Below are 12,337 nucleotides of genomic sequence, written 5' to 3'. Positions count from 1 at the left end.
ACAGTGTTCTTTCCCCTTTGATTGGTCTTGACACCCTTATTAAAGGTCATCAACTATACATGTGAGGGTCTATTTCTAAGCTCTTTAATCTATTCCATTGGTCTATATGTCTGTCTTTATGCCCCTACCACACTATTTTGATTACTTGTGCTTTGTAATAAGTTTTGAAATTAGTAAATGCTAGACCTATAAATTTGTTATTCTTTTTCAAGATTTTTTGGCTATTTGGGATCCTTTGAGATCCTGTATAAATTTTAGCATGGATTTTTCTATTTCTTCTGCAAAAAATGCACTTGGATTTTTATAGGGATTACACTGAATCTGTAGATTGCTTTGGGTAGTACTGAGACCTTAACTATATTAAGTTTTCAAATCCAGGAACATGGGATGTTTTTCCATTTATTTGTCTCTTCGTTAATTTCTTTCAGCAGTGTTTTTTTAAATTAATTTTTATTGGAGTGTAGTTGCTTTACAATGTTGTATTAGTTTCTACTCTACAGAAAAGTGAATCAGCTATACGTATACATATATCCCCTCCTTTTTGGATTTCCTTCTCATTTAGGTCACCACAGTGCATTTAGTAGCGTTCTCTGTACTATACAGTAGGTTCTCCTTAGTTACCTATTTTACACATAGTATCAATAGTGTATATATGTCAATCCCAATCTCCCAATTCATCCCATCCCCTTCCTTTCCCCCTTGGTATCCATACGTTTGTTCTCGAGTCTGTGTCTCTGTGTCTGCTTTGCAAATAAGATCGTCTATACCATTTTTCTAGATTCCACATATATGCGTTAATATACGATATTTGTTTTTCTCTTTCTGGCTTCACTTCCATGTTCTGGCTATCGTCAATAGTGCTGCAGTGAACATTGGGGTGCATATAGCTTTTTGAATTATGTTTTTCTCTGGGTATATGCCCAGTAGTGGGATTGCTGGGTCATATGGTAGTTATATTTTTAGACTTTTAAGGAACCTCCATACTGTTCTCCATCATGGCTGTATCAATTTACATTCCCACCAGCAATGCAAGAGGGTTCCCTTTTCTCCACACCCTCTCCAGCATTTATTGTTTGTAGATTTTTTGATGATGGCCATTCTGACCAATGTGAGGTGATACCTCATTTTAGTTTTGATTTGCATTTCTCTAATAATTAGTGATTTTGAGCATCTTTTCATTTGTTTGTTGGCCATCTGTATGTCTTCTTTGGAGAAATGTCTATTTAGGTCTCCATTATTTGATTGGGTCGTTTTTTTGATATTGAGCTGCATAAGCTGTTTGTATATTTTGGAGATTAATCCTTTGTCAGTTGCTTTGTTTACAAATATTTTTTCCCATTCTGAGTGTTGTCTTTTCGTCTTGTTTATGGATTCCTTTGCTGTGCAAAGGTTTTAAGTTTAATTAGGTCCCATTTGTTTATTTTTGTTTTTATTTCCATTTCTCTAGGAGGTGGGTCAAAAAAGATCTCACTGTGATTTACGTCAAAGAGTGTTCTGCCTATGTTTTCCTCTAAGAGTTTTATAGTGTATGGCCTTACATTTAGGTCTTTAATCCATTTTGAGTTTATTTTTGTGTTATGGTGTTAGGGAGTGTTCTGATTTCATTCTTTCACATGTAGCTGTCCGTTTTCCCGGCACGACTTATTGAAGAGGCTGTCTTTTCTCCATTGTATATTCTTGCCTCCTTTGTCATAGGTTAGGTGACCACAGGTGCGTGGGTTTATCTCTGGGCTTTCTATCCTATTCCATTGATCTATATTTATGTTTCTGTGCCAGTACCATGCTGTCTTGATTACGGTGGCTTTGTAGTATAGTCTGAAGACAGGGAGCCTGATTTCTCTGGCTCCGTTTTATTTTATTTTTATTTTTTTACTGTTTCTTTTTTTTCTGGGTCTGTTTTTCTTTCTCAAGATTGCTTTGGCTATTTGGGGTCTTTTGTGTTTCCATTCAAATTGCAAAAATTTTGTTCTAGTTCTGTGAAAAATGCCATTGGTAATTTGATAGGGATTGCACTGAATCTGTAGATTGCTTTGTGTAGTATAGTCATTTTCACATTATTGATTCTTCTAATCCAAGAACATGGTATATCTCTCCATCTGTATCGTCTTTGATTTCTTTCATCAGTACTTTATAGTTTTGTGTGCACAGGTCTTTTGCCTCCTTAGGTAGGTTTATTTAGCAGTGTTTTATAGTTTTCAGTGTACATGCCTTTTGCCTCCTTGGTTAAGCTTATTCCTACATATTTTATTATTTTTGATGAATTGTTTTCATAGTTTACTTTTCATATTGTACATTAATAGTTTATAAAAATGTAACTGATTTTTACATGTGGATTTTGTATGCTGAAACTTTGCTGAATTCATTTATTAATTCTCATGGGTTTTTTTTGTGCGTGTATGCATGTGTGAATCTTTAGGGTTTTCTATGTATAAGGACATTTTATCTATGAACAGATAATTTTACTTCTTCCTTTCTAATTTTTATATCTTGTATTTCTTTTTTTGCCCAGTTGCTGTTGTTAGGATTTCTAGTACTATATTGAACAGAAGTGGTGAGAGTGGGCATCCTTGCCTTATTTTTGATCTCAAAGGAAGTTTTTAGTTTTTCACCATTGAGTATGATGTTAGGTGTGGACTTTGCATATATAGTCTTTATTATATGTGGGTATTTTTCTTTTAATCTTAGTTTGTTGAATGTTTTGTTTAATCATAAAAGGATGTTTAATTTTGTTAAATGCTTTTTCTGTATCAGTTGAGATGGTCATGTGTGGGTTTTTTTTTTTCCTTCATGCTATTAATGTGATGTGTCACATTAATTGATTTTCATGTATTAATAAATCAACCTTGCATTCCAGGAATAAATCCCACTTGGATGTGGTATTTAATCCTTTTAATGAGCTCTTGAATTCTGTTTGCTAATATATTGTCGAGTTTTGCATCTGTGTTCATCAGGGATACTGGCCTGTGATTTTCCTTTCATATAATCCCTTTGTCTGACTTTGGTATCAGGTTAATACTGGCTTCATAGAATGAGTTTAAAAGTTTTCCTATTCATTTTTTTGGATGAGTTTGATGAGGACTAGTGTTAATTTTGTTGTTGTTGTTGTTAATGTTTGGTAGCATTCCGCAGTGAAGCTGTCTGGTCCTGGGTTTCTACCTGTCAGGAGGTTTTTGATTACTGATTTAATCGACTAGTTACCGTTCTTTCAGATATTCTGTTTATTCATGATTCAGTTAGTAGGTTGTGTTTCTTAGAATTCATCCATTTTTTTCTAGGTATTTCAGTTAGTTGGCATACAGTTGTTCATAATGTTCTCTTATAATAATTTTTATTCCTGTGGCATTGATTGTAATGCCTCTTCTTTCATTTCTTATTTAATTAGTTGAGTCTTTTCCCTTTTTCTTAGCTAATCTAACTAAATGTTTTCAATTTCATTGGTCTTTTCAAAAAACCAACTCCTGGTTTTATTCACTTTCTTTATTGTTTTTCTTTTCTCTGTTTCACTTACCTCTACTCTAATCTTTATTATTTCCTTCCTTCTGCTAGCTTTGGATATAGTTTTATCTTCTTTTTCTAGCTCCTTGAGTTGTAAAGTTAGGTTGTTTATTTGAGATCTTTCTTCTTTTAATGTAAGCATTCATAGCTATAAATTTCCCTCTTAGCACTGCTTTCATTGCATTGCATATATTTTGTTATGTTGTGTTTTCATTTTCATTTGTCTCAAGATAATTTCTAATTTCTCTCGCAATTTCTACTTTGACCCATTGGTTTTTTTGAGAATATATTTTTATATTTCCCATGTATTTGTGGATTTTCAAGTGTTTCTGCTACTATTAATTTCTAGTTTCTTTTCATTGTGATCAGAAAAGTTATTTTGCATAATATCAGTATCCTGGAGAATGTTCCATGTGTACTTGAGAAAAATGTATTCTGATGTTGTTAGGTGGAGTTTTTTTTGCATATATCTATAATGTCCAGTTGGACTATAGTGTTGTTCAAATCCTCTAATTTTCTTATTGATCTTTTTTCTGCTTGTTCTTTCCATTATTGAAAATGAGGTATTGAAGTCTCCTACAATTTTTGTTTTATGGTCTATTTTTCCATTCAATCTGGTTAATGTTTTCTTCATGTATTTAGGAGTTCTCATGTCTGATGAATATATGTTTATATATGTAAACACTGTAATGTTTATATTTATATTTATAATGTTGCACATTCCTGGAGAATTGACCTTTTTATTATTATATAATGTCTTACTTTGTCTCTTTAACAGGTTTTGACTAAAGTCTCTTCTGTCTGATATTATAGTATAGCCATCACTATTCTCTTTTGGTTACCATTTGCATGGAGTATCTGTTCCCATCCTTTCACTTTCAGTCTATATATGTCCTTAGACCTAAGTGAATCTCTTGTAGACAGCATTATAGGTGGATCTTATATTTTACACGTTCAGCTACTCTGTGTCCAGGGAGTTTAACCCACTTACATTGGTAGGTTGTGTGTTTCTAAGAATTTATCCATTTCTCTAGGTTATCCAATTAGTTGGCATACAATTGGATAGGAAAGGACTTACTTTTGACATTTTGTTAATTATTTCCTGTATGTCTCATTATTTTTTGCTCCTCATTTCCTATTTTACTTTATTCCTTTGTCTTTCATTGATTTTTTTTTTTGTAGTGACATGCTTTAATTCTCTTCTTATTTCCATTTGTGTATTAGTCTTCTCAGGCTGCCATAACTGAAAGCCATAGACAGGGTCACTTAAAAAACAAAAAACAGAAAATTATTTATTACAGTTCTGTAGGTGAAGTCCAAAATCTAGGTGCCAGTAAGTTAGATTTCATTCTGAGATGTCTTTTCTTGGCTCATAAGTGTCCACCATCTATTGTGTACCCACATGACCTCTTCTTTGTGTGCAAATGGAGAGAGAGAGATAGAGAATGAAAGCTCTGGTGTCTCTTTTTATTAGGGCAATAATCACATCAGATCAGGGTCTTACCCTTATGAGGTCATTTAACCTTAATTACTTCCCTCCCCCCATCTCCAAAACCATCACATTGGAGGTTAGGGCTTCAACATATGAATTTTGGGGGATATAAACATGTATCCATAACATGAATAGTCTATAAATGTTTTCATTATGGTTACAATAATCTATTTTATACTGGTAACAAGTTAACTTCAAACACATACATACTTCAGTCACTAAACTGTACTCCTTTAAAGCTCTTTCCCCTCACTTTATTTATTGGTGTCACAAATTACATCTTTGTATATTGTGTGCCCATTAACATAGATTTATAGTTATTTTATGCTTTTTCTCCTAATTCTATATAAGAATTAAAAGGGAAGTTATGCATCAAAATTTCAGTAATCTAGGTTTCTACATTTGTCCATATATTTACCTTAACCAAAACCTTTATATTATCATACAGCTTCATGATGCCATCTAATATCCTTTCATTTCAACTTGAAAGACTTCCTTTAGTATTTCTAGTAGAGTAGGTCTAGTGGTATGAACTCCATCAGCTTTTGTTTATCTGTGAAAGTCTTAATTTCCCCTTCTGTTTTGAAGGACAGTTTTGCCAAATATCATATGCTTGGTTGACAGTTTTTTTCTTTTGGCACTCTGAAAGTATCATCCCACTGTCTTATGACCTGCAAGGTTTCTGAGAAGTTCATTTATAATCTTATAGAGGCTCCCTTGCACATAACAAATTGTATTTCTCTTGCCTCTTTTAAGATTTTCTCTTTTTCCTTGACTTCTGACAGTTTGACTACATTGTGTTTCGGTGTTGGTCTCTTTGGGTTTTTCCTGTTTGGAGTTTATAAAGCTTATTGAATTTGTATATCCATTTCTTTTTTAAATTTGGTAAGTTTTGTCATTTCTTCAAATAAACTCTCTGCTCCCTTTTTTCTCTCTTCTCTTCTGGGACTTTCATAATGCATACCTTGGTCCACTTGATAGGGTCCCATAAATCCTTCATGCTCTCTTACACTTTTCTTAATTCTGTTTTCTTTTTGCTCCTCAGATACAATGATTTCACATGACCTGTCTCCCAGTTTGCTGATTTTTTTTTCTGCCTGATCAAGTCTGATGATGAACCCCTTTAGTGAATTTTTCAATTCAGTTATTATATTGCTCAGCACCAGAGTTGTTTTTCTTTTAGTTTCTATATCTTTGTTGATATTCTAATTTTGTTCATGCTTCATTTTCCTGATTTCATTTAGTTTATATTTCTTTCAGCTCATTGAGAATCTTTAAGACAGTTGTTAAAATTCCTTGTGAGGTAATTCACAGACCTGTGGTTTTTTAGGGTTGGTTTCTGGAACTTTATTCCTGTGATTGGGACATGTTTCCATGTTTCTTTGTATGCTTTGTCATATGTTGTTGAGATTTGGGAATTTGAAAACATAGCTATCTCTCTGTCTTTTTAGATACAGGGGAACACCTTGACTAATCAGCCTGACATGGAGGTTCTGATACCTCTCAAACCTTCTCTGGGGATGTATCTTCTCCGGGCTTGTTTGTACTCTTTTATTCTAGTATATATGACTTTTTTTAACTCTCCTAATTTCCCTAAGAGGCTCTCTCCTGTTTCTTCTCAGGAGCTTTTTGTTTTGGTTTCTATTGTATTCCTCCACCTGTAATCTCTTGCTCCTCCATCATTTGCAGAACTTCATAACCCCTGCAGCTCTAATGTGTGACGGCACTTGCCTTTGTTTTCAGCAGCCTCCAACCTGGTATCTAACCATGGAACTGTCCCCATCAGCTTTCCAGATCAGGCAAGACAGCAACCAGTGACTCAGGCAGTGCCTAGACATTCCAGAAAGTTGGATGCAAGTTTCACTCTTTTCATCCCAATGGAGGATCTGGAAATTGCGACACTTCCTTGTGACTGTGGCACGCTGTGGCACACTGTGCCAGGGAGGTGGTGGGGCTAACTAAGCTGGGCAAAATGCCATGACCCTTCCTACCCTTTTTGGTACAGTTTTTCTTGGTCAGTAATTCACTTGGGTGATGCAGCTTCTTAACTGGTTTCTAGAGTTCTCATAATGGTATTTTGGTCTGTATATTGTTATTAACTTCGTGTCTCCATGGGGTAATGAGGGTCTAGAACTTCCTAGTCCTCCATCTTCCTGATATTTTATCCTATAATTAAGTTTTAACTTAAGTATAAAAGTCCTACGTAGGAAATATAGAGAATGATAGAAAGCACATGTTATGCCTCGAATTATTAATGAAATAATGAGACAGTTTCAATATATACCCATTAAAACTCTTCTCTTTTCATATTAGATCTAGCATTTTGGTAATCTACTTATAATTCTATAAAAATGAGAATTTATGCTGTACATTTGTTATAAATTTGAAAGTTAGGGGTTCACAATAGATCTGTTTTTCTATTTATTTGATTATATGCTTCTCTTTATGTAGCTCAGTTTGAAGTACCAGATGGAAATCTTCTCTATGAGGATCAAGACTCAATATCAAAAACAAAAATGCAAGTAAATACACAAAGAACATTCAAAGGTAAAATATACCTTAATAAGTATAATAATTACAGATAACTTTAAATTATTTTAATTAAACTCAGTAGAAGATATTTTTCTTTGGTTCATGAATATGCATCTGAGATTATATTTTATGCAACATTTATAGTTTCTTTGACGTTAGTTGTAAATACCCTAAGAAAATTAGAGAGCAAAAGGCAAAGTATTCATAACTTTCATTGGTATTTCTGGTTGTAATATTATTTCACAGCCATAGGTCATATACTCAGACACCAAGGCTCAATCATAGACCAATAATTTTCTCACAAAGGATGCATACCTTTCAGCAGACTGGCAGATTATAGGTCCAAAACTCCAAAGGGTGTCTGTCTGTGACCTGTGGTAGTAGCCTTCTGCCACAGACTGTACTTGGTGAACAGAGATGTTGCTGAGAGCTGTAACTCAAACAGCAAATGAGGATCAGAGGGCCCCAAGGGAAGGATAGCCTGAGAGGCCTGGTGGAGGGCCTCAAGTGCGTCCTCTTGGTTGTGGCCCCACTGAAAAGAGTGGCCTTTGAAGTAATCTAATAGTAATGGATGTAATGGATGTAATGGATGCCATCAAGAACCACACATGGGGACTATGAGAGTGCAAGTAACCAAATAGTCCTACCAGTAGCTGGGCCTCATTTTCAGTTGTTCAAGTAGAGTGTGTCAGAGCTTGGCAGTCTTCTCCTTTGGAATGAGATGTTGTGCCCCTCACAGATTTTGCCCAGGGATTTCAGTTAGGTACTGGGTAACTATGTCTTATCTGTAATAATGGTCCAGCCATGTTGCTACATATTGGTATATAGGACGTCTAGTCCTTGTTAAGTGGTGCCCTTGTATGGGCCTATTTGGATGATGTCATCAATAGACTGGAAGGCTAGCGCTCCCTCTGGGTGTAGGACATTTCTAGGTCATGACTTTGATGAAAGATGGTTGGAGAATTTATGTAGCTTTATGGAAGGACATTAGTGAGGCATTGCAATCTATTCCCCATATGACAAACTGATCCTAATCATCCATGTGGAAAGAGATACTGCATAGGGTATTTGCACTGTCTCTTACAGAATACCAAATTCTCTCACTATAGACAGTAGCTTCCATGACAGTCACAATATCAGATACAACTAGTGCCTGGGGACTACATCACTGAGCTGCCAATTATCAGTGGGGTCTCTACACACACAGGGACATATGCCCAGGTCCAATGAGCTACTGAATGAAGAAACAGTCTCAGGGAGAATTTCTGCTTCATTAAGCTCATCAGTAAGGACAGTTATTTACTTTTCTTCTTCAGGCATTTGTTTTTGAGGAACAAAGTACTAGATTCTGGTAGTTGAGTAGTTTCACAGTCTTCCACTTATCTTGCTAAAGTGGTAATTTCTATCAGGGTTTAGGGGTGAATGCAAGTAGGGGTTCATGTAAACAATACTTCTATACCAATAATTCATTCAACAGTGGGGGCCATAACAATGGAATTTTGAGGTGGCCTGAGTGGGTACACTGTTGTGGGGTCTGGGTAAGTTTCCCGTTGGTGGCGGCCATGGAGTACCACCTCAGCATTATCAGTTTCCTCCTCATCCTGGTGTCAGGGGTTGTGGTGATCACAGTCACCTATGCACCCATGTCCCACAGGCTTGGGAATGCAATTCTGCACATCTCCATTGAACTCTAACTTTATCATAAGTCCTCACATTCCCACTGGATATATGGGGCCCGGCCTAACCCATAGTCTTGTTTATTTTGAAAGCCGTAAAGTCTTGGTAAAAGTTGGCAGAGCATTTTGATTCATGGCAAGGATCACTGCAAAAAGCAGAAACATAGCACCTGTGTTAGTCATAGGCCACAGTAGTGGCCTGTTGGGCCTCCCTTATCCCACTACCTGGCCTTTGGGTCCTTGGTAAATAGCCCATCAATCTACTCCTTTGAGACCCTGTTTTGGGGATAACACACCCTTTGATCTCTTTAAGGCCTTTGCCCAGATGGTCCGGGGTGGTTACTAGACTACCATTTTTACATCATTCTCTCTTCTGGTCAGTCATTGCTATCTTGGCATTATTCACTATTACTTGTCCAGAAATTTGTCAGTTAAGGTCCAGATTGTGTCGTAGACCAATTGCCCTGACCTTATTAGGATGTTTATTGAGCTTGATGTCCAGCAATAGTGGCACAAATGAACCTAGGAACCTGAATCTGGTTAAAAAAAAAAAAAAATCTCATCATCTGCTGTCCTCTTTCCCTCATTGTATATCTTAGGCACCACCAGTGTGGCTCATGGAGTCACTATTGCCTTTTCAAGTATAGTTAAAACGTGTTTTACAAAGGCAAGGATGAGCCATCTGTCGGATCCAAAACAGTACCCAGCTGAGGAAGGAGAGATTCTTGGATGTCTGTATTTTTTCATACTCCTTTATGCCACCTCCTTGTGCAATGTGGCCATTGTCAAGGCTCTCCAAGAAATGTTTCTGTATTAGCAACCTGGCAAGGTTACATGATTACTTCTTTAACAAGATACTCCTTTAAATGTGAAGATGAACGACCCACGTCTATAAGGTCTCTTCAGGTCACTGGGTAAAGTGATCCTCAGCACTCTACATTCCTTTTCATTAAATCACGAATTGCAGTAACCACTATGGCAAAAGCTGAACGTAAGTTCCAGGAGCATTAGATCTAACAGTAGTCATTGAGTGCAACTCAGCATGCAGGGTCACCAACAACTTTTGATCCCATTATTGATGAAACTGTAAGTAGCCAAGGAATTGCTTCCCCAGTTTTGTCAAAATCCCTCTGTTTGATGTTTAATTTGACCCACCCACTGGGCATCTTGGCCAGCAAAGCAGGACTATTAAAATAGCTCTCTCCTAAAGCATGTCACACAATCTGTCAGCAGTTCCTGAGACACATTGGCCTGAATGGTCATGTGCCCTGTGGGAACCTCAGACTCTAACAAATGAGTCAGTAGTGCGCCCTTAGAGAGCCCTGAGGACTCACTAGTGCCCCTTCCAGAAATGAGTTGTGCTTCATTGACCACATTGCTCACTGTGCTAACTTGTCAGGGAGAGAGCTGCCAGTTTTTGAGTTGGTCAAGTAAGACAGCAAGTAAATTGAAAGTAAATTTAAGCATTTATTCACTTACTGTAATAGTATAAGAGTCTAAACAGGAAAGGTTCCCAGCCACACCAATATTCCATTTTCCCCCACAGAACATCATTGGATGAGGGTCAGATACATCAGTGCTGACAGGGCTTGGGTGGGGGAAGATCATCTCACAACCAAAGGAGCTCCAAACAAAAGGTTCTTGCTGTTCTGTAGATCTGAGAGGAGGTAGAAGTGGGAGGTCTAGGAGGAGTGCAAAAGTACTGAAAACAGAGTCAGAGATAATAAAAATGTCTACAAGGTCCAATGAAAAGGTGGTCTATGTACAGGGTCTCAGCTGAGTCCTCCCCACATAAGAATGCTTCAGAATTGAGGCACTCAGACGAAGAATGCACATATGGCCTTAGTCCATGACTGCACTATTTCCAATGTCTGCAGTGCACTGGCTGTGTCTCAGAGTCTAGTGTGGAGTATGAAGATTTCCCCCATGACAGCTGCCAGATCAAGCCTTTGTAATTGTCTAAGGTTGGGCCTGACAGATCACGCAGAAGATTTTGGCATGTTGTCAGTGCCTCAGTGTAAACACATATGCATGTCCACATACAGGTACACATGATATACATATATGGATATACATATCCATATAGTCATCCTCACATATGCTTACATACATAAACATGTGCACATATATGTGTATCTGCATATTCACAGGCATATTTAGAAATCATGGTTTCTCAAAGACACTTTCAATTTCATTCTCTCCCCTCAGGACTTGTTCTTAACTTTCTCTATTTCCGGTGTGTATATCCTTCCTTCCACAGTGTGAATCTGACTCTGATCAACATCAGTACATTTACTCATTTTCTCTATCTTATAATGCTTCTAAAATTATTTCAGAATGTAGAACCCTAGAAAAACAAATCTACTAAAAGGATTCTGTGATTTGCAAACATAGAGAACAGATTTGTGGTTGCCAAGGGAGTGGAGGGTGGGGGTGGGATGGACTGGGAGTTTGGGATTAGCAGATGCAAACTATTATATATAGGATGGATAAACAACGAGGCCCTACTGTATAGCACAGGGAACTATATTCAATATCCTGTGATAAACCATAATGGAAAAGAATATGAAATATATATATATATATATATATAACTGAGTCAATTTGCTGTACAGCAGAAATTAACACAACATTGTAAATCAACTGTACTTCAATAAAATAAATTAAAAAAATAAATTCTCCAATAAACATCTTAACTTACAGTTGAAAAAGAGGAAAAAGATTTTGTGATTTGTTTACAGTTCACCCCTCTACTCTTTTGCCCAGGAGTGAGGGTGTACATCAAATACTATATTGATGATTTACTTGCATTAGTGCTTTCTTATTTCCTTCAGTAGATTCAGTTCTTTAAATTTAGTTTCAGTTTTAGTTCCTTTTCTTATCCTTTGTAATTTAATTTTTCTGTTGATACATAATTGACACATAACATTAGTTTCAGATGTACAACATACTGACTCGAGATATGTATATATTACAAAAAATTTCACAACAATAAGTTTAGTTATCATCTATCACCACATATAGTTAAAATTTTATTCTTGTGATGAGAATTTTTAAGATCTACTCTCTTAGGAACTTTCAAATATGCAATGCAGTATTATTAACTGTAGTCACCATGCTGTACATTTTATCTCCAGTACTT

General features: G+C 36.4%; 1 protein-coding gene across 20 annotated transcripts in view; it reads left to right on the top strand.

The window, feature by feature from the left end:
* The window catches only part of CCDC7 (coiled-coil domain containing 7), a 319,203-nt gene that overhangs the window by 157,778 nt on the left and 149,088 nt on the right, over positions 1–12,337 (top strand). For 19 of the 20 annotated variants that reach the window (XM_068560909.1, XM_068560921.1, XM_068561029.1 and 16 more), the window contains one exon: positions 7,439–7,534. The exons of the other annotated variant lie outside the window; for it this stretch is intronic. In XM_068560909.1, coding sequence (XP_068417010.1) covers positions 7,439–7,534 — 96 coding nt within the window. The remainder of the gene's footprint in view (positions 1–7,438; positions 7,535–12,337) is intronic. 20 annotated transcript variants of the gene reach the window in all.

Source organism: Eschrichtius robustus, chromosome 1 (genome assembly GCF_028021215.1).
Source record: "Eschrichtius robustus isolate mEscRob2 chromosome 1, mEscRob2.pri, whole genome shotgun sequence".
Classification (NCBI taxonomy): domain Eukaryota; kingdom Metazoa; phylum Chordata; class Mammalia; order Artiodactyla; family Eschrichtiidae; genus Eschrichtius; species Eschrichtius robustus.
This window is presented reverse-complemented; position numbering and strand designations above follow the sequence as displayed.